The sequence below is a fragment of the Aquila chrysaetos genome, chromosome 10, assembly GCF_900496995.4.
Source record: "Aquila chrysaetos chrysaetos chromosome 10, bAquChr1.4, whole genome shotgun sequence".
Lineage (NCBI taxonomy): Eukaryota > Metazoa > Chordata > Aves > Accipitriformes > Accipitridae > Aquila > Aquila chrysaetos.
This window is the reverse complement of record NC_044013.1, coordinates 9063701-9086047: the sequence shown is the minus strand read 5'-3', so window position 1 is coordinate 9086047 and position 22347 is coordinate 9063701. Positions and strand designations below refer to the sequence as shown.

Here is a 22347-nt window from a genome sequence, read left to right as displayed (position 1 = left end):
GCACCTGAAATGATCAACTCGGGCTCCGTGCCTTTCAGCGTTTTCACGAGGATCTAAAACAAAGACAACGAAGCGTGACTTTGGACTCCTGCGTACTGTCAGCACCGTGGTTTAATCAGTCAGCTAAAATGACAAACGCTAAGTACTTTCAAGAGTTAAAAAGCACTGATAATTTATACATTTGATACGAGAGTGTAAGAAAATGAGAACAACCACAATGAAATTCAATGACACTTGAACAAGCATTATAGAGAACACATTTGAGAATTACTACTTGGCTGTATTTTCTTACAATAATTGGCCAGATTAAATTTTGTGTGAAGTCAACACAATCTTTCATATAAAAATGTTCTTTTGTTCAATAACAAACATGATCCAGGAAGCTGAAATACACGACACACATCTAGCCTAAAGGCTCGAAAGTCTGAAAAGCAGAGAATCAAACACAAATTACTTCCCAAACCAATCTTGCGATTTTGTATAGCTTCCAGTTAGAATGCTGTTCCTGAAGTAGGTTAACCTTGCAGGTAGCAGTGTAATGAACAATGAACAACTGAATTTGATATATATTGAGTAGTGCAGAGAAAAAAAAATCTGGCATACTTCTGATTACTACAGTTAATTTCTGTCATTCAAGACTGAGGTGAATTGCTCAAGCTATAGGGTTAAAGAAGACTGAAGTCCCTGGCAGTATCAGACCAGCTGCATTCACGTGCTCTCAGTTCACCTCAGTGCAGCAATGTCAGAGCACTGACTTTCCACTTAACGGGCTTCACATAAAGTAAACCAAACTCTTGTCTTCCCTTCGATGGGAAAAACATACTGTTCTTGGCATGTACAGTCATTCCTTTTGGCCTTCCAACCTCTAGACAGACTCCACCCATTACCTGTTTTTTCTACTACTTGGTATCTTTCTTGTTTTAGCATGCTGATCATGTGGAAGCTGATACCCTACTTGTGCTTCTGCCAAGGTAAAATATGCCGAGCTACTCCTGTACATTTCCATTTACTTTCTGACAGATACTAAAATACTAACATTAGTCCCTTGTTTATAAAATCCAACCTAAGACAATGTATGTACTTCCCAATTAGACACTGTGGGGTCCATTTTAGTTAGGAATGATTTGGCTTCATAACATTCCTATGGGGTATTCTTTTCATTCCCAGTTTAGATTAGAAATAACTCAAAGATAGACCTGAAGTTACGCAGGAGTCAACAAGCAAGTTTTCTGTATCACAGGGCTCTCTGCTTTTACAAGAGAACACCTTTCCTGTACGAGACACAACAATGGTCTATACAAACATGCACACTTCTTAAGCCCACTTACTTTTTTTTTTTTTTTTTTTTTTTTTTTTTTTTTAATGGCTTCTATTTCTTGTCAATTCCCTCCGGAGTGGCTTTCTCTCCAGAGCTCAACTGTGCCATTCCACCTGTGTGTTGTCACCAAGAGCAGGGTTTTAAGAGAATCAGCATTCCACCCTCTCAGTTGTACCCATATGAACAAAATTAGCTTTCCATATATAAAATAATTCTGATTAGTGTTTTGTTACCTATATTATTGCTACCATTTTAAGCCAGCCAGGATGAATGTGTTCAAAATAGGAAATCAGCAATTCTACCACAGACATTGTCATTCTCTATACAACAGACTAATAAAATACAGTCAGGACACCATCAGGTTGCCCTTTTCAATGACTACACGGAAGATTTAGTAGTAAAACAGCATTTTGAAATTATGAAAATGGTCTTGCCTCCTTCAAAGAAACAGACTCTAACTGGTTCATAGCAGACTTTCCAGAAATAATTCTCTAGAAATTAGAACTTCCATAAACTGACTATATTCAGCCAATTTTTATCCTTAGCTTTAAAAATCAAATGCAAAGACCCTTTCATGCCTTGAAGCTGACAACACCAAATCTCACTGATCAAGAAATGTTTTATACATTTTATCTATACAAAGCTTGCATTAGACAATCTTACATTACAAATTTACAACCGATGCAGAAAGAAATGTAAATTCCACCACTAATTTATGGGTAAATTCACCCTGATAACTAGCACAATCTAAATGACCTCACCCTTATTTTTATCTGTCCAAGTATCCACTCAGAAATACAGCTACAGAATGAATTGTAAAAATTCACTTCTAATGATTATAATGGCAGGACAGCACTATCTAATCTGAACAGATGCGTGAAACCATTTGAAAGTGATTAAAGTTAATAAAATTTTTGTACTGTACCAGTGTTTTAAGCCAGTATACAGAAGTTTAAAATGTACAGAATTAAAATAACGTTCCTCAAATTACCCGTGGTGGAAAGCTAATTATAAATATACATAATTATAATAATATAATGATAGACTAATAGAGGCTTGCTCTAAATGAGGTTGGTGACATACATCATTTCAGCGAGAGCTAAATTAGGATTTTAGATAAGAAAAATCATACTTGTACATTCTCAGCCGGATCACTTTCAAAATTCCCTTACAAATACTCCTTAAAACATGACCCAATTTACGCACAAGCAATGGGTGTCTCCTTGGTGCTTTAAAAGATAGGAAATTAAGGTAAATAAAGGAGACAAAAATCATGTGCGAGGTCTGTAGTAAGTGTGCGTAAGAGAGGGTTGTTGGATAGTCCCACAGACAGGAGTTGAAATTAAACACTGAACAAAGAAAGTGAACAACGAGGTCGGATAGGTACAGGGCAATTTTAAAAGCTTATCAAGAGTATGAGGTGGGAAACACAGGCTGGTATGTGAATTTGGAGATGTCCATGCTTGGGAATTTTTGGAACACCCTTATCTTTGGCAGGCTGGTGCAATTTGCTAAACATCAGCGCAAGTGACCTGCTGCCAGAGGGTAACATGAGCTGGATATGTAATTGAGATCAGTATGGTGTTACTTAAGTGTGGAACTAGATGTTGGCTTTCTCTTTGTCCCTTTTTAAACTCCAGAGAGCTGGTCTTGTACATTAGATGTGAAAGTGCGGGATGACCATCAGAACTGCTATCACAACATGCAACTACTCCCACTGCCCCTCCCCCCAAAATCTGATCCATCACACTGTAAATGTGATTATTCCTACTGAAACTCCTAGGTAAGGAAATTCACAACACCAAGTTGTTGTACATGCTTTGCCGATATAAAGATGAAAACATTAGAATTGTACAGTTGCTGATAAAATTGTATTTAATATCACATTTCAGTGACTGGAAGTTAATTCGAATTCTAACAAATTGATTACAGGGAAAGAAAGTAATCACGCTGTCTCATGTATCTGAAGATGACTTAAAAGATCTTTTTCATTTCCAAACCTCATTAAACAATCAGTACATTTATGAGGCAAATCTGCTGAATGCCTGAAATCCAAGTGAGTTTTAAGGTCTTCAATCTGTCCTGTTGAATATTCACAGTATTGACACAAATAAATCCCTTCAGATAAATGAGAGCTTAAATGCTTGCAATATTCCAACATACCTGAAAAGCCCTTCCCACAGTCATCACAAACATGAGGGAATATTTTGGTGTGTTCAATAGCTACGTGCCTGTTGACATTCGTATGCAGCCTGCTCCTAAAGCCGCACACTTGGCATACAAAGAAGTTTTTGCATTTGTCAAAACTGATTTTGTTTATGAGACTGTACTGTCCACGCTCCTTGTTATTATAGCTGTCGCTTAACTCTATCAGTCGACATGCATGTTCATTCACCACATGGCTATGCAGATCTTCTGGATCATTTGTTTCATGCTCACAGAACTGACACAAATACTGCTCGTCACAGCTGTGTTCCTGGAAGTGCAGGTACAACTCACTGCTCGAGGAGAACTGCATGTCGCACTGCTCACACCAATAAAGGTGGTCATTGAAGTGAGTGTCTGCTATGTGCTGACTCAGATTCTCAAATATCACTGTTTTGTAGTCACAGTATTTACAGATGTACGGATCCTCCTCGTGTAGTTTCACATGTTCAATGAGCTGCACTTTGCTGGAGAAGCTTTCTTTACAAACTTTACAGACATGAGTGTCTGCACATGTCTTGTGCTTCAGGATCATGTGCTGCTTTAAATCAGAAAAGTACTTGCTATTAAACTCACAGAGCTCACACTTGTATAAGCCACTGCTGTTGGCTCTCAGCAAAGGCCATTTCTGTTGAGCTGTGATATTCAAAGCCTGGTTCTTCTCAAAGATTTTACAGGTTTCCAGAGGGATTTCCTCTAGGTCCTCAGCTTCCAGCTTCTCAGGTGACACAGTTTGTGTTTCTATATCGTGAACTTCCACAGCATTCACTTCTGTTGTAGAAATTTCTACAGTTTGAATATCTAGAGGTTTCTCTTCTTCTGTAGGGCTGTCACTGAATATAGGTGAATCACATAAGTCTCTGCACATTCCATTATTAGTACCTTTATCTGCAGGAAGAAATAGGTAATAAAAGCAAAAGGTTAAAAAACCCCTGCAAAACACCTGGGACCATATTTAACTTTTCAGTTACTTGTAGCAGCTTATAAATATAAAAAGCACTTACTTTTCCCCAGCCAGACTATGTTTTATACTTAACTAACAAATAAATAACGTAAACTACAAATCCTTCACCTCTTCTGTCAAAGCAAAAAAGTTACATTAAAAGCCAGCAGCCATGCTCTCCAGCTTCCCAGCACTTAAGCTGCAAATACACGTTGACCTTTACCTTTATCCTTCTTTTTAAGGTCTGCATAGTGCAACCCCACAACGTTTGAATGTGAACTGCTCCACTGAGAAGTCCCAGCATGCACTGGACTCCCATCATCATCTGTGTCTAGGCTCTGCACAGGACTGTGGAATCTAGCTGCAAAGATAAAAGAAGGATTTTCTTGTCATCAATTGTCCATACTAGCATCATCGTGATTCTTTGATTTAACCATAGATCTTATTTACTATTTACCTATTCTAGTTGCATAAATTTATCTTTATATACTAATCACATCATAACCTACATTAAAGAAAGTAACATAAATACCTGAGAAATTATTTCCACAGATACAGAAGACAACAAAAGAATTCAAAAGATGGCAACTCTGTCTTTAAAATTTCAGAAAAAAATAGTCAATTCATTATACTGGGAAAAAAAACTAAAACCCTTAAATAAAACTTTATGTTTGAAAAACACAATTTTAAAAAATATTCTCAAATATTTCTGGACATCACATTTTAAAGTATAATACTTTCTAAGACTTCTGGAGGATTGCTGGCTAATTTATTAGAGTGAAAAAAAAAGAAATATAATAAAAATCCATCCCCACATTTGCTCTGCTAAACTTTACATCCACTAGTGGATGTTGTATAAAAAAGCATTTTGTTTTCCGCAAGTACAAGTACAGTTCAATGTAATTGCTGGTAAATTCCATTTGAAATCTTAGATTATTTACATCAGCTTTACATTACCTACCTAGTGGATATTTAGATAAAGAAGTCTAATCATCTTTATGAATGTTGTAAAATTGAAGGATCTTTTTGTTATCATTGTTTCTACATTGAAAATTGTCTTTCGATTTTAACAATTAAATAACCTTCCACCAGTCTAAGGCATATCAGATCACAACAATGCTCAGAAGTCACCCACTCCTTATTTTGTATTCTATTTACTTCTATGAATAGGAGCATGACACACTTAGTAAAGAATTGCAGAACAAGACCCCAAAACGTAGTCTTACCTCTGTTTTCAGAAAACTTTATATCTGGCTGTTTCATAGAACAGACGCTATAGCAGTGGTCAGAAAAAATTCCACTGTTGTCTATGTATTTGCTTGCACCTGAAGAATCTAAAAAACAAAACAAAAAAAGTAAGTTTTAACACTAACATACCGATGTAGCTACAGATGTATTTAAGGTTCACCAAAATTCTCTTCACTGGCCACATTTTTACTTCTTGTGTTTGGAGAATTCTATGCTGGCCTGATAACATTCCTATTGTGATTTACAACTTTCAGCTGCTGCCCTGAAGTTTGGAGTATCAGATACAATCGTTAGCAAACTCTGCTCCCACTGAAGACAGTGACAGGAGCACAGTTCGTTCAGTGCTGAACACTTCTGGATACCCCCATCCCAACTTTTACAAAATTCCTCCCCTTGTGTGTTAGTAGAATCGTCTTCATTTTGTAGCTTGAGCAAGTTTCCCCTTCTGCAGGGAGTACAGAACAAAACCATTCATATACATTGACTGAAAGTGGCTTAACAACAGAGCATGCAGAGTGGGCATTCAATACATTCAGACAAGACTTCTTATCCCACCCTTTTATGTGACTGATTTTCCATGTATTAGCACATGTGGTCCCTTCTCATAAAGCAATTATTCTGAGAAAAAATAAACTTACTAAAGCGTACATAACTCAAGCTCTAGACTGACCTGAATATCGAGAAGGATGTAGAGTCTTCCTTTTCCTCTTTTTTGGATGTTCATTCATTTTGAATACTCTAAATTAATTGCAAAGTGAAAATATTCAAGAATTACACTTGTTTGTATCTAGTTTATCTTTCATGACTTCATGAAACAATACCAACATTTGAAAACCCACACATTAAATACAAGAGGCTTTTTCCTACTGCCCTTTCTTGCCCCCTAGCCCCTTTTGTTACAGTTAAGAACGCATTAAATACACACAACTGCTGAAGTCGAGTTTCATATTCCTGCCCTGGAACAAAAGAAGGTTCACCATAAAGACAGACAGGTCAGGACTCCAGGCACTCAAGTACTCAGTGTAACCTACGAGGCAGTTCTCCAGCACCCTATTGCCTTTGGTCAGAGACCAGATGTTCTGTGGCAGAGTCCTTCAGATAAAGTTTTAATGCTGAAAATACCAACGAAAGTCATGCTCTCTTACCAAAAATCCTAGACTCTTCAGTATCAGCAAGCAGAGGAGCTAAGCAGCTGATGACTGTACAGCTTCCAAACGTAGCGAATACATCAGCTCGAGAAGATTTTCATCTATGGAGTGACAGCATTTTAAAACACTTTAAAACTTGAGCACAAAATAAAAAAATAAAAAAGAAGAATCAGATACACAAGCACTACAAAGAATGAAGCTATGGAAATTGAAGCTAGAAAACAACATAAAAAGTTGGTATTAATTTTGGTTTAGAGTATCAAAATTAGTAAGGTAGATGCATTAGAGCATTTATTTTCCTTTTGTCCCAAGTTAGTTAGCTTTCGCTGCACTTAGCAGCTCCTGACAACAGAAAAATATTTGGAGACGACACCAAAAATACTTGAGCTATGTATTGGCCCAAAGAGTTGTGAAGAAGAAAGGGCCGCGAACATGGAATCTGATGTGGTTTACCGTAATGCTAGGGCACTTCCAGGATCTTCTAAAGCCAATGCCACCCACCACAGATGAAAGCAGGGAAAAAAGGCCCCTCATCAAGTAAAGGCTGTTCTCATGAGATGAAATAACTTGTTTGAATTAAAGTTTTATTTTAAGGGGAGAATAACATGGGAATAACACGGGTTTTAGCATTATATCGTAGTCTAGAAGTATCGGATGGCCTCATCGCTCTTTCTGGCTGCGAGGGAAGAACCTACGTTACACTGAGACGGCAAGTTTTATCCCAGTTAACGCGGCTCAACCTCTTCCCCGCGGACCGGCCCCCGGGCCAGTAACGCCCGTTCCTCTTCCCCAGCGGCTTTCCCGGTACGTCTCTCGCAGCTGCTCCGCGCGGTTATGGCAAAGCCTCGTAAAGGCCCTAAAACTCGAGATCCCCGGCCCCCCCCCAGAGCCTCCGCCGAGCCGGCCGCGGCCTGCGCGGCGGCCGGAGCGGGGAACGGCGGGCGGGAGCGCGGCAAAGGCGCCGCTCCGCCCCGGAGGCGGCCGCGGCGAGGCGCGGAGCCGCGGAGCCGCGGGCAGGGGCGAGGCCGCGGCCGCGCTCCGGCGGCGGGGAGAGGGCCCGGCCCGGGGCCGCCAGCGGGGATCGCCGCGGGCCCGGCCCCGCCTGAGCGCGGGGAGAGGCGCGGGCCCCAGCGCGCTGCGGAGCGTGAGTCATTTCTCGCCCCTTTCGCGGGGGACGAGGGGCGGCGGGCCGGGCTCTCGCCTCAGGGCGGCGGGCGCGGGTTCGCGCTTCGAATGGCGCCGGGGCGAGGGGGGTGGGGGGGGGGGGGGCGGGGGCGAGGCGACGGTCAGCGGCAGGCGGGCCGCGCCCGGCGGGGGTGAAAGGCTGGAGGGAGGCGGGCGGCGGCGGAGCCACGGGGCTTCCCCGCGGCTGCGGGCGACGCCGGCGGCCGCTCCCCTCCTATCTCGCCGCCGGGACTCACCTTCCGCTCCGCGCCCAGCGACGGGCCCGCTGTCGCCGTCGGACGCGGCGCTCCCCGCGGGGGAAGGGGCGGGGCGGGGCCAGCGGCGGCCGCCGATACGGCGCCCCCTGGGGGCCGCGCCGGCGCCTCCTGACCCCCGCCCGTCGCCATGGCAACCGCGGGCGGCGGGGGGGGGGGGGCGGCGGACACACGGAGACCAAACCTTTAATTTCTCTTTTAATTTACACGCGATACCGTCATCCCACCGCCGCCCACTAACTGCTCGGAGAAGTTCACCAGCACAGGCTTTGTCCAGGGCTTGTCAGGCATCGGGCAGCACGTCATCTCACTTCAGAGAGGGCAGGCGGGTGCCATCACCGCACACACACGGGGTCGTATTCTACACGAGGGAGAGGGTCATGTCAAAGCCAGAACCTCAAAAAGCACAAATTTCATTTTTTGTCTCCACGTAGAAGCTGTCCCTGAAAGCTGCTGCATAGGAGAATCAGTAAAAGAAGGGCTGGAGAATTAAAATAAGCAGCTTTCCCCTTTTGTGCAAAATTTTGCACATTTATAACCACAAAAGAATGCCCCTTTTTGCTCACTTCACTTTTTTTTTAATGCCACAGGAAAAAGCAGGAAGTTATATTTCTCCACAAAACAGAATATTTCAAACAGCATCTTATTGTTTTGAAATACAAGTCATTTATTTTGAAGACACAAAGGAGACCATTACAGTCACTTTGATAACTTAAAACAGATCATGGAATTTTACCAAGCATTTCAGTCATTGAGCTCTTCTGCGCTGGCTTAGCCTGAAGTTACCTAATTTTAAGATCAAGCTTTTAATTAGCAGAGAATCCACAACATCCCTAATGTTGTTGCTCCACAGATTAGTAAAAAAAAGAAATTTTACCCTACTTTTGACCTCAGTTTTATTCATTAGTTGGGAGTTGAGACTGGACTTACTCCATTTATAATATCCTACCTTTAGGCTTTGTCCTGAAAGTCGGAAACGTGTCTTTAGGGTTATGTGATTTGGTTAGAGCCACACAGAAAGAGCTTCATCCTATGATCACACAGAAGTTTTGATGGTAAGCAGCATGAATACAACTAAAGGTATCCTTTTGAAGGCACACTGCTGAGCCCTCAGAAATGAAATAAATGTGGTTATATCTATTATCTCCTGAGCTGAATTACCATTCAAACAAGATCCTGGCAGCCCAGTTCAGTTTGTTCTCTGCTGTTTATTCCAGCCACAGGAGCTGACGTTGCTCCAGGACAGCTTGTGTTAAAGTTCTTATAATTTGGCTACAGCCACCCAAATGGGTGGATGCCCATATATTTCTCCCTCTATTCACTAAAATGTTTTCCATGCAAGCATTCCAAAAAAGCACTTTCCCCAGTTCCCAGCAGAGGGCAGTAATAAGAACTTAAAATCCGTAATTTGCCAAGGAAAGATTAAAAAAAAAAAACAAAAAAACAAAACACACACAACCACCCACCGAAACCCAACCCTTTACTTGGAATTCAGTCCTGCTTGGTGAGACAAACTGAGGCTAGCCAAAGCACAATACATCTTCTCTACCTGTTGATTGATTTCTTCTCCACACAAAGCAGCACAGCCCAACACCACCTATGTCAGATAAAGAGACAAGACTTTGAGTGAAAGAAAAAATCTGAGGAGGATTCCTTTTGAAGTCGCAGATCCAATTCAAAGTCACAGGTATCAAACAGTGGCATCAATGCTTTAGACAGAGAAGTCTAAATGAGTCTCATTTTCTAAACCACCACGTGCTTGGGATGTTCAGACAGCTCTGGGTCCGGTTTTAATCACTCAGAACCCATTCCAACTGGAAATACAGAAAAGCCCATGTGATATTCACCTTATTGTTTAAATTGGCAACACAGATGAAGCTCATTTCAGTTAGCCGGGATGCATCCTTACCAAAAGAAGAATGAAGTAAACCCTTTCTTCAATGAAAGCAGTTAAGCATAGCTCATGATAATAGCCTTTGCTGAAGGTAGATTTGCTAGCGTTTAAGAGGACATATAGGAGGTTATCTGAGGTATCATGCCTAGCATCAGTTTTCTTGCTCTTTTGTTACATGGGTTCAGATTTTGGATCAAGCCTTTCCGATGCAGGTTGGAAACCAGACTGACTTCCGAGCATAAAATCAGGAGAGATCATTGAGATTCCCGTGCTAAAGCAAACTGCCCACATCGCAAATCATTCCTCTGTTTCACCAGCATTATTTTGCAAGTTTTCCATAATTTTTTAATGCTTTAGGGATCGAGACTTAGACACCATGGTAATGGCAGTAAAGTCTAAAATTTGCATTTGAACAAGAACTGATGATCCCCTTTCCCTGAACCATCCTGTGCATTTAAAACAAGGCAGTAAGCACTCATAACCATTTCATAGTTACCAGAAGAGGTATAACTCACCTTACGCTGTAATAAACAGAAATTTAACCTGTTAGTTCAGGTTACCAAACTAGCTACTTCAAAAAAAAAACCAAATCACTAGCCATACTTTGATTTGCTCTCTCCAGACTAGAGCTCAGCTTGACCTTCAAAACAAATGTAAGGATAATAATGTCCACCTTTTATTCTGGAGTTTGATCCAGTGCAGACTGAGCACCTGCTGGAACATAGCCCTTTCTCAAAGCTAGACAGTGGTGATCTGAAACAGAATTGACCAGGGACAAAAATGTGTAGAAGTGCCCCAACTAGAAACCCTGACACTTCCCTCATCCCTCCAAAAAAGTGAAATTCTCAGCAAGAGAGCTCAAATCCCTCCCACAATAACAGTTTGTTAGCAACTCAAGTCCAAAGTAGACCAACATGTCCACAGAAGCAATTCCATTGCAGCCCCATGCTCTTATACTTGCCAGTGAGTAATTTCCCAAATATGTTTCTCTTTCAAAATTAGTACTGGATACAAAAATACAGCCTACTTTGTTTGTTTTCTTAAATATAGTTTTAGTAATGAAAGCATGAAGGATATTTTTGAAAAACAAAACAGATTGATTTAGCAGGAGCTTTAAAACCATCCAACTGAAACACTTCAGTTAACATCTGCTCTTATCACAACTTTTACAGACCATGTCTAAAATAAGTTACTTTGAGGATCAATGCATACAAGAACAAATGCCACGTGCATCTAGGACTTCCCACCCATAATGCAAATTCTATTTCTGTTCCCCCCCCAAATTAACTGATGTACGCAACTTCTATCTCCTTTCTTCCAGCCTTTTTCAAAAGCAGGGCTGCAACACCAACTCACACCTCCAAGACTTCCTTAAATTCTCACTTCAGGATTCACAAGTGTACCAACCACATTATTTTAATTTAGTTGTGAGTATATACATTAACACTCAAAAGTGTGATAAAAACCAAACAAAAGTAGTTTTTTTTAATAAACAGCATGTGATACAGACTGCAAAGATAAATAAAAAGCAGACTTTTTACAGTTTCCCATGAACATGAACTACAATAATTATCATAGGCCAAACTTTTGTTACTTGAGTAGCACAGCAGAAGGGGAAGAAAAGGGTCGTGGGGGTTTTTTTTGTGGTGTTTTTTTGTTTGTTTGTTTTTTGGGTTTTTTTTGTTTGTTTTTTTTTTTTTTTTTTTTTTTTTTTTTTTTAAAAGTACTGCAAGACTATTCTCAGCATGACAACACATGCATCTTGCTGCATCTTAAATACTTTTTTGGCCCATCACTACTAAAAACGTCTTGCTTTCTAACTACTTTACCACAGGACCTTTATCACAGAATGACATACACATGGCAACATCCCCGCCCCCCCCCACCCCCCATAGTGGTTATTTCAAAGATAATTGTCTCATTTTTAAAACATATTTCTAGCACTGGTGGGTGTTTATATTCCCCTTTTGATGCAGACATGTAACTGCTACCAGCTTCAACAAAGTTACATATAAGCATCAAGAGATTACACCGCTCCGGGCTCTATTTTTCCAAAATGCCAGCGGGATCCTGGGCTGCCTTAGGAAGAGTATCACCAGCAGGTCAAGGGAGGAGAGCCTTCATCCTGCCCCTCTGCTCAGCACTGGTGAGGCCACACCTGGAGTGCTGGCCTCCCCAGTACAAGCCAGACATGGACATACTGGAATGGGTCTACCAAAGGGCCATGAAGATGATGGATAGGGGAGGAAGCCGAGAGAGCTGGGATTGTTTAGCCTGATGAAGAGAAAGCTCAAGGGGCATCTTGGCAATGTATAGAAGTACTTGATGGAGAGGAGTAAAGGCAGCAGGCAAGGCTCTTCTCAGTGCTGCCGGTAAAAGGACATTAAGCAATGAAATAGAAGAACTTTCATATAGACATTAAGAAAACGCTTCTACTGTGGACTCTTCTTTCTTGGACAAACTCTAAACCCAACTGGACAATGTCCTGGGCAACCTGCTCTGGCTGACCCTGCTTTGAACAGGGTGGCTGGACTAGAGGGTCTCCAAAGGTCTCTGCCAAACTCAACGATTCTGTGAAGTTCTGTGAAAATTCTTGCAATTGTGGTGCCAGCTGCAATGACAACAATACTTTCAAAATTTCAAGCCTGAGAATCCAGGACATGAGACTGCAGCCATATATATTTAAATCCTTTTCTTCACCAGGGAAGTGGATTTTGATAGTGTATGGGGATATTCACAGTTAAAACTTGCAGAGGTGCGAGGGGGCAAGGGGAAAGGATGATACTCCCAGATGATGAATTATACATTTATCTTTACAAGAAAAGATGAAGAATTTGGACCACAGCAGCTATAAGACAAGAGAAGGATTCATCTCTTCCTTTTCTTTCCCTGCCCCAAATGAAATAGTAAGACAACTTTGGACAGCCTGGGGCACTTGATAATTCAGGATACAGAATACTATTAATAAAGCCTGGAAATAGATTAGAAGTAGTAAAACCAAAGAAACAAGGCAGAATGAGATTGCAGCTATGAATATCCATGTTTCGGCTCTCAAGGATTAACTAAACTACAACAGACATAAGATTCTTACGAGAAACAGCTTCTGCTTGAATTAGGCTTTCTATAACTTCAGCAATACAATTAAGTCTGGTTTAACTGTGATTAATTTTATTACTGGAACAGGTTCCTAACAAAATTGATGCAGTTACACTGAATTAAATGATTCCTAAACCAGTTTAATAGCTACTGGGGATCTGGCACCAGAATTGCAGAAAGAGTCAAGATAGAATAGTGTATTTTTGGCCTTCCTTATGCCGAAGGAATACTGCATCACATACAGAAGTGACAGTAAGGACACTTAAGACGCATTTATAAAAACCAATGGGGATGCTAGCTTCAAAGTACAGGCAGAACATTGCTTCAATTGATCTTCCCTTACAAATATTTTATGTTCTTATGCTATGGGCATGTTGCTTTTCAGGGGAGAGGGGTGTTGGAGAGGGAAGGGAAGAGACAGAGGGATCCACCTCTGGCTTAGAGTCAGGAGTGCTAACGCAGTAAGACCTCATACTCTTAAGAGTCTATCCCATAAAGCTCAGAAATCAAGAATACTGTGCTGCAAATTAAGAACAACTATTTTTCCCGAGTGTGGGTTCAAGTTTTTATACTCTGAAAGAGTAGGAAGAGGAAACATTTAAGATAGCAAGCAATAAAAATCTTAGAAGTCTCAAGAATGAAGGTAACTATAGACAAGATTATAGTAGTTATGAATTGGAGAGCTGAAAAGGCTAGTTAATAAAGACTATTTCAAAGTAAAATTGTCAAGTGTTTAACTAGGCTGCTAGTAAACATTCCTCATTAAGAGAACACCATTCATACTGAATCATATGAATAAGTGATCTGGAACTTTAATATACATATAGTCTAATTCTGATTTCATATGCTGCTGTGAATCCAGAGTGATTCTGACGAAGACAGTGTTCTATCAGCATAAAGTGAAATCAGAATTTCTCAAAGACCAGAGCCCTTATAGATTTGGTTAGTGTATGCAGATAGAGAACTTCTGTATCCAATTTCCAGTTGCCTTCCCTTCATTAACACAGGTGTAAAAAATGAAAACGAAACCAAAACCACCCCCAAAAAACCCACACCAGCTGCAGGGGTGGCGAGCTACACATCATTTTGGACAGATAGAGCCTTACCTATACTGAGACAACTTTCAGCACGAAAAAAGATACAAATTCATTATTTGTATGAAACATGTATTGCAAAATTAAATTGGGATTCAACAATCTGCAACAACATCCACAGCTATATAATATTTTAAAAAAAACCAAAACAAACAAAAACAAGTGTGGTTCTTCCATTCAAGTAAAACTAAAACACGAGAAAGAAGTTTAAAAAAAAAAAGTCTTAGAAGCAGCAAGTTACAATTCTTTCTGTAATACCACACCATTTTCATTAACTTGAAGCATTTTCAAGATGTCAAAGACATCAACAAAATAGTAATTTCAAGTGGCTTTTTTGATATTTGTTTTTTGAATGGGTCCAGCCCAGGTCTGCAACCTGTACAGACATGCAAAACAGGAGGAATTCACAATTATTAAGAACAGATGTTGGAACATGCCAGTTATAAAATGACAAAGCAAAGAAAATACCTTCAAATTGTCATCAAACATGGGCCACTGACCACTGAAGGGCATTTAATATTTTACATAAAAAGGAAAGTTGGAAAAAACCTAAAACAACCCTCCAAACCACCAACAGTAGGGTCATCACATACAAAATTCTTTACAAGCTTGGTAATTTCTATGTTGCCCTTAATATGCAGGCTTATATCTTCTCCACAAGATGCCAAACCACTAACAATTTTGGTTTTATTTAAATGCTTTTCTTTAATTTTAAAAGTTATACTGAAATTGTTTTACCTATTAAAAAAAACAAACTACTGATGCACCCTTTTAGAACAGAAAAGTGTGCATATGTAAAGTCAGTACAGGTGCTTTTTCTGCTACCTTTATGAAAGCAAGGAATATATTTTTAAGAAAAACTAAACAGCAGCAGCCTGTTCTGTCATTAAATCAAACACAGTTTCACAGCTGAAAAATTTACTGTTTTTAAATTTGTATTTCACTAAATCACCATTTCCTAATGCTTTGTAATAAAACATATGGCCCAATCCTGGGGTCTTTGCTCTGGTAGTGCTACTACAAAGTTTTGCAGGAGCAAGGTGTTTGGATTCAATTCAAGCTCAAAATAAGCTACTTAGAGTTTTGTGCGGCCCATTCTCAGAATAAAGGGAACATTTTCAAATCTCCATGAAGTGGGAATAGTTAAAAATAAAAATCCAAATTCCAAGCAATCTCTGTAAAAATCTAGAACTCAGTTACAGGTACTTTCGCAGTCTGTAAGCAGATCTTATTTCTGACACTGAGAACAGATGACATCCTCTCATTTACACCAACATAAGTAAATAGTATCTCCACTATCTTCAGTGAAGTTATATCAGCACAAAACTGGCATAACAGGTTAAGGTAATTAGGGTTGAACACTTTGAAGCTGAAAAAAAGGATTATTTTTTTTTTCCCCTGAAACACTGGCAGAATGTTTTTCAAATGCCCATCCTGTTTATGGTAAGAACAATCGCTTGTAGCCCATGTGCTTCTACTTTTTTTTTTTTTAATTTAAAGGCTATAATTATCCCAAATCATATTATGTCTGTATCACTATGAAGTTTCCTTTCTTTTACTATTTGATGTTCGTAACTTCTACAGCTTGTGCACAGCATTTAGTTGCAGTAACTTTTCGAAACAGAGCCTGATTCCTCATACCTTTCTGTTTGTGCAAAAAGGGTGCAGAACACTGTATGCTTGCACTGAAAGACATTTATAGTCATATTTACAGAAGTAAATGGCTAGGAAGGGACAAAGTACAAAAGAAGGTGGGCTCATAACATCCAATAAATTTGAGTTGATCTTTTCATCCAGGCTGAAAAAGGCTGACCATCTCTTAGAGAAAATGAGGTAAAGCATTGTTTCAATACCAGATAAATAAGGATAATGTAGCACCTAACGTGGCATTTGTGCAACAGTTTTACTCAGTTAAGAGTTACAGCCAACAGGGTTTCAGATTTTGTGAACTAAATTTAAGTTGCAACTAAGCCATGTTTTAAAAGAGCTAAACCATTAGAGTGCATTGACTGCAAAGTTATACATACAAGGGTAATTTTGCTCTAGAAAGTATGACCAAGGTTAGCAGGAGTTAAAATATTCGTATGAACAAAAAGAAATATGTAACAGTCAATAAAAGGAGTAATGTGAAGTCTGTTGGACTACTCCAAAACATTTAGTAGAACTAAGGAAATAAAACTTCACATTCCTCAAAATTCTTGGAACTTCTGTAGTTTTCACAAAAACAGGTTTCCCCCCACAGCATCAAGTATCCAGGTGTGCAGTAATCAACTGCAGGATCTTGACTATGAAAGTGTCTTGAAAGACCAAAGTCTTGGCTTTACAATCCCCAAAGTCTTTCATAATGTAATTGATTGCACATTTTTAATATATTACAATTTGCTAAATGAAGCCAACCACTCATTACCTCATCAGTACAGCCTGCACAAAGTACAGTTTATTTATATACTTATATTCTAACCTAACACCAGCTGTCAGCATATTTTATATTACATGTGGTATTGCACTTTCTGAGTGGCACCTCGGTGCGTGTTTGCAAGTGAACAAGCTGAACCCCCGAAAGCCCCAGACCTTTGGAATTCACTCCAAGTGCTGCCAATCTAGCAAGTTTAAAATGTTAGGGTGAACACCACCCTCAGGATCATGGGCTTCACTAATTAAAAAACCTGTTTAATAATTAGAAAAACAGTCCTACCTGAAGTTGTGCATAAGGGCAATCTGAAATCCTCAGTACTCTGAACAGTTTCAAAAAGTGGTGCCAATTTAACTGATTGCACACATTGTGTTAGAGGACAACAACTAGATTTACAAATATATATACACGCGCACACACACAAAACAGACAAAGCTATAAAATGTTTGGTAACTCCACATGCTTTGAGCTAGCCAACGTATCTGCTGTATGTTGAACTGCTTATTATTGATCATATTGAAAATCTAAATTGCTATTTCTGATGTATCTGTTACTGGATTAAGCAATTGCTTCCAAAGGAGGAAGAAAGAGGAGAAATGGTGGACCCAAAGATTGAGGGTTTAAATGTACGTTCCTTGAATAGCCAGTATATCACTTCAGTAATGTGAAGAGTGATGCCCAAAAATTTTTTTGAAGAGACTTAGGCCAAGTTCACCTCTGGCATTAGTGGGTATATCTCCCACTACTTCAATGGTACTTGTGTCCTCTTTCACCAGGGTTGAATTTGGTCCTAGGAGTATATCTGGTCACCTTCAGTGACGTTAATGGAAACGGGAGTCTTGGACAGATAGAACTGGGCTGCAAAATTAAAAGAGTGAATATTTGACAAATCATGTAAATAAAGAATATATATTAATAATAGTTCCTATTATATAAATAGCCTTTATAAAAAAATAATCTTTCAATAATTTTAATAACTCACCTTTCTTTAGGCTCTGGAAAACATGTATGAAAAAAATCTATTCAGTTCAAGTTAGATTAAAGCAAACCTAAGATGAACACTACAACTCTCTGTTGCACTAAACCCAATTCTGACCATTCAATTTCCAGGTTAGTCAGTTTTTGGGGATGATAGGAAGTTTCTTTGTGAAGGTATGAATTGCACCCCTAGAAATACTGAGCAGAAGAAACACCATACTGAATGGGCCTACTTCCTACTGCTTTCAGAAACTGTGCAGATAACGGACCCAGAAATCAAAGGGTCATCTAAACCCCATAAACGTTAATGCCTCTGAGCACATTTAAAAGGCACTGTCCTCTCACTTTTGTTTTTAGATCTTTGAGCTTAAAACTCCTTCCATTCAAACTACGCTGTATTTAAATATTCACCATCACTTGAATTCTCTTTCCACTCTTCTCAATACAACATAGTCTCTACCTGCTGTACCAGATCTAAGGTAATGTGATGGGATCTATGTTCATGCTAGCACTATTTTCTTTTTCCTTCTAAGTTATCCTATCAAATAAAAAAAGGAAACATTCTTCCAAGTTTACCTTTTTGGGCTTAAGGCATAACATTAAGTCACACATCATACTAAAGCTTAATTTTTGAAGTGTACAACTTTAGTGCTATCTGAAACCCTGTTTTACATTTTTGACAGTTGTCCAAACAGTTCATCTCTTTTCTTGCCATTAATTCTAATGTTGTTCGTGGTTTGTGCAATTCCTATGCAACCAGTCTTTACTGCTAACGGGTATTAACAGTGCAGTACCCACAAAGCGGGCTATCAGTTCTTGTTTTCTTTGCTTTCATTTCAGTTCAAAGCGTGTTGCTTTATTGTGTGGAAGATCCAGTCCATTTTTGTTGTCCAGCCACCATGGTGAGCATCATTCATTTGCTTCATGAAGTACTCAAGAGCTTCCTGCTCAGTTTTGTCCAATGCAAGGGTCTTTCGAATGTATGCAATATCATCAAAGGACTGCAGTTCTGGCATTCCTGAGCCAAGCATCATGGAGAAAAGATTTATGAAGAGATTGGCATGCTGCCGAATTGCTAGATAAGCCTTGTAACACATCTCCTGAAACCTGGAAGAGACAGGGAAAAAAAGCTCAGTGTATTTCCCTATTAGGTGCATACTACTTCTTCACCTCCAAAACAGGTTTTGGCTAACTGGACACTAAAAAAATAGAGAGTGATAGTCTAATAAGAACACCATGATGTTGCTGAGAAATCCTACTTGGATCACCTTCATTTCTGTAAGAATTAGTAGTGGTCAGACTACACACAATGGCCAAACTGAAGACAGGCTTTCTAGCCTTAAACCTCATTTGCAACTCATGCAAGTATTCAACAAGTTTATCACAGTTCACAGAGCCATTTTAGTCATTGCTACTAACACTTCAGATTTCAAAGCACTTTTACTGATATACTGCCACAAACAGTGCTTTCCTCATTATCTTCAGAGATGCACTTCTCTCGTGTAGTTTTATTAGGGCAGTAGCTGTTACTCCTTAGATACTCTGGAGAATGTGTTGAAGACAAAGGGCATTTGCTATATAACGATATCAGGCAAGAAATGCCCGTTTATGCTGAAATCACTAATTTAAGTCAGATTCAGAAAAAAAATGCAAAAAGCTTCACTGCAACATTCAGACAGACACTATAACTTAAAATCTGTCTTCCCCACCCAACATAATGAAATTAAGATTAAAATTGAAACCTCTCAAAGACTAGACCTATGGAAAGACAGATATTAAGAATGACTATAGCAACAGAATTTTTAAAATTTATTATTATTATTTTAAAGTTCTCCTTTCTTAGCAGGTTCTGCAGAATGTCACAAACTACACAGGCCAGCTGAAGAGCTGATATCACAGCAGCTATAGGAGAGAGAAGTATTGCTGAGGGACCAACAAGGCTCTGATGCACATTACACCTCACATTTAAGAATTCTAAGGTTTTGCAGTTAAAAAAAATCCTCTTGGGATCGTATAAGTGTTAAATAAATGAAAAAAAATCAGATATTTAAATATTTATCTTTATTCACGTGTGCTGACTCTGCAAAGCTAAAGTGAAGTTTCATGAACTGAAGGCCATGTAAGCACCAAGATCACCTACTGATCTACAAGTGGATGGCTGATCTTCAACTAAAGAATTAGAATATACCCACTGCAAGCCAACTAAAATACTACTTTTCAGTTAAAAGGTCTAATTACTAAAGGTCACCAGTAGTAAATTGTATGTTAGGTACAAAATACACTGGAAGTTAAATGCTTAAAAAAGGCTCACCTTTCAAACTCCCTTGTTTTGGTACATTCTTGGGCTCCTTTACTAATCACTATTAAAAAGTCTTGTGTTAAGACAAATGGTACACGCTCTCTTTTATAACCAAATTTTTTCTTCTTGTGATCGAGGAAGTGCCCAAAGTCAATGTGAAACAGCTTGGAGAGATAGAAAGGTATTAAGATCAGTAATTCCATGTTTAAATGATGTCATAGTAAAATTGATCATTTACTTATAGTTCTGATGGATTCCGCCCCCCCCCCCCCCCCCCCCCCCCCGAACAAACTCATATCAAAGTGACAGATGACATTAGGCAATGTTTTTAGAAAAGCAGGTCTTACTTGTCCATCATCTTTTACCATGATGTTACTATTGTGGCGATCACCAATGCCCAGTATAAAGGTAGCAACACAGTAGCCGGCACAAGAACGTGTGAACAAGTCAATAGCTGCATCATACCTATTGAAAACAAAAAAAGGAGACAGTTTCCTACAGATATTCTAATAATACGAAAGTGCAAATTTTTTTTTTTTTTTTACTTCCCCCCCCATTAGGAAGGGCCAACTTCTGTCTTCTCTCAATGAAGCAGAGTTCCCGGACTTTATCACTTCACCTAAGTAAGGAAGAAATTCAGCATACTCTGAAAACAGTAATACTTACAATTTGATCACAGAACAGTAAACTAGCTATTAAAGTGACTGTCCCTCTTTTGAAGGCCAGCAGTTTTCATTGTGATGAGCTCCTGTTAAGACACAGACTTAAGTCTTATCATTGTAGTTCTACCTCCAACTTACACTTTAGTGCTGAGAAGTCACACAACCACCCAAACTCATTAAAAGAGCTACAAGCAGGAATACTAGGCAAACGAGGGCAGGGGGAAGAAAAACAAAGCCACAAACAAATGGACATAACTTCCCACTTCATGAACTTGAGTTCTCTTGAGGTTTCCATCAAAAAGAGTACATGAACAAGGAAAACAAGCAACAGGAAATCTCACATTTCTCCTTTGTTCTTGTCCTTGAGCCACTGATGCAATGTATGGCTGTTGAACTGCAACGCTCCTTTCAAGCCTCCTTTACACTGAATTTGCATGATCGTGTGAGAGCTCCTCACTACCTCGATGAGTCCCACACAGTCACCAATAGACAAACAACCATAAGGCAACATCCTGAAAGACAAAAAGTGGGGGGTTTTTGTTCGTTTGTTTGTACAAAAAGTGGGGGTTTTTGTTCATTTGTTTTTTAACAGAGTTAAGTTTTAAGACAGCAAGCAACAAGCATGTTTGATAAGGGTTATCAGGTAAGTGTCATCTGTTACTTTAGGATATGAAACTCTGTTTTAATGTTTTATAGGTCTATTATTGTTAGTCTTGTGGAAAAAAATGTACCAGATATTAGTACAGTAACATGCTGGCCACTGTATCCACCAATGTCATTCTTCAGTTTTATATCAAGACAAAAAGTTAAGGCAAAATTTTATTAACATATTCTTGGGAGGCCTTAGGGAATACACTGGAAAAATCCTTAAAAAGGCATTCAGCATGATTTAACAAGATCTATTCAACTATATTCAAAGTGAAGTACTAGAGACAGAATCTAAGCATTCAGAAAATGAATGTTAGGATTTCATGGGTTACTGTAAGCAAGTAGCAGGTAATATTTTGTATATAAAACCAGCATGGGACCTTCAGAATTAGTTTCTGAATAGTACCTGAACATATTACAAAATTGTAAGTGGAATCTACAGTCAGCAACATTACAATTTATCCAGATGTTAATGGACTAACTGTAAAAAGGTATTTATTCACGGATTCTTTAAAGAACATCCTAAATTTAAAAAAAAAAAAGGATACTCAAAGGATAATCTCAGTAGCTCATTTTTCTCTTTACAAGTAGAAGAAATTAATTCCTCTGCGTCCCTTTTCTTTCACAGGTCTCTCTCCTCACTCTCCCCCAAAGTCTGTATTTCTTGTTATGTTGAAAACATTTCATCTGAGAGAACCAAGTCAAAACTGGTCTTTTATTCAAAGACTGAAAGAAACATGGCCATTACCATGTTCAACATCCTATTAAAAGATCTGGGAGAAAGGGTCATGTACCTAAAAGCAGCCCTTTTCTCTCCTGAAGTTTCCTTTTTTGAAGTGAAGTGTCACACCTATAGAGTAAAACAGCCTTCTAGGAACACTGGAGAATCAAAAGTTTTTTGTGATGCCATTGTAAAAAAACCCAGAAAAAATAATCCATCATGGCTTTGTATTAGACCTAAG

The 22347-nt window shown here is 39.3% G+C and overlaps 2 protein-coding genes across 14 annotated transcripts in view; both read right to left on the bottom strand.

Annotated features, from left to right (window-relative positions):
- Positions 1 to 93: 93 nt before the first annotated feature.
- On the bottom strand, positions 94 to 9326 carry ZNF639 (zinc finger protein 639). Of its 4 annotated transcripts, XM_041126860.1 has the most exons (7): positions 9251 to 9326; positions 8518 to 8662; positions 6860 to 6963; positions 6385 to 6452; positions 5693 to 5800; positions 4690 to 4827; positions 94 to 4411 (listed from the first exon to the last, which is right to left on the bottom strand). In XM_041126860.1, exons 4-7 carry the CDS (start codon positions 6440 to 6442, stop codon positions 3264 to 3266), a joined length of 1452 nt encoding a protein of 483 aa, XP_040982794.1. In that variant the 5' UTR covers positions 6443 to 6452; positions 6860 to 6963; positions 8518 to 8662; positions 9251 to 9326; the 3' UTR covers positions 94 to 3263. The 4 variants fall into 4 exon arrangements, with proteins under 4 accessions (XP_040982794.1, XP_029884398.1, XP_040982795.1 ...); XM_030028538.2 differs by lacking the exons at positions 8518 to 8662; positions 9251 to 9326 and adding an exon at positions 8284 to 8360; XM_041126861.1 differs by lacking the exons at positions 8518 to 8662; positions 9251 to 9326 and adding an exon at positions 7558 to 7729.
- Positions 8948 to 22347, bottom strand: part of PIK3CA (phosphatidylinositol-4,5-bisphosphate 3-kinase catalytic subunit alpha) — a 50968-nt gene continuing 37568 nt past the window's right edge. For 5 of the 10 annotated variants that reach the window (XM_030028528.2, XM_030028527.2, XM_041126856.1 and 2 more), the window contains 4 exons: positions 21079 to 21249; positions 20423 to 20540; positions 20088 to 20239; positions 11655 to 18883 (listed from right to left, as the gene is read on the bottom strand). In XM_030028528.2, coding sequence (XP_029884388.1) covers positions 18613 to 18883; positions 20088 to 20239; positions 20423 to 20540; positions 21079 to 21249 — 712 coding nt within the window. In that variant the 3' untranslated portion in view covers positions 11655 to 18612. Of the gene's footprint in view, positions 9899 to 11654; positions 18884 to 20087; positions 20240 to 20422; positions 20541 to 21078; positions 21250 to 22347 lie in introns of those variants that run through there. The other 5 variants (XR_005933424.1, XR_005933426.1, XR_005933422.1 and 2 more) reach the window with 5 other exon arrangements.

Bases quoted from the DNA above. Each gene is read 5' to 3' on its own strand.
- ZNF639 (XM_041126860.1), bottom strand. From the start codon at position 6,442: ATGAATGAACATCCAAAAAAGAGGAAAAGGAAGACTCTACATCCTTCT. The intron at 5,801-6,384 runs GTCAGTCTAGAG...TTTGTTTTTTAG, and splicing joins ACATCCTTCTCGATATTCAG to ATTCTTCAGGTGCAAGCAAA. The intron at 4,412-4,689 runs GTAAAGGTCAAC...TTCTTCCTGCAG, and splicing joins CCTTAAAAAGAAGGATAAAG to ATAAAGGTACTAATAATGGA.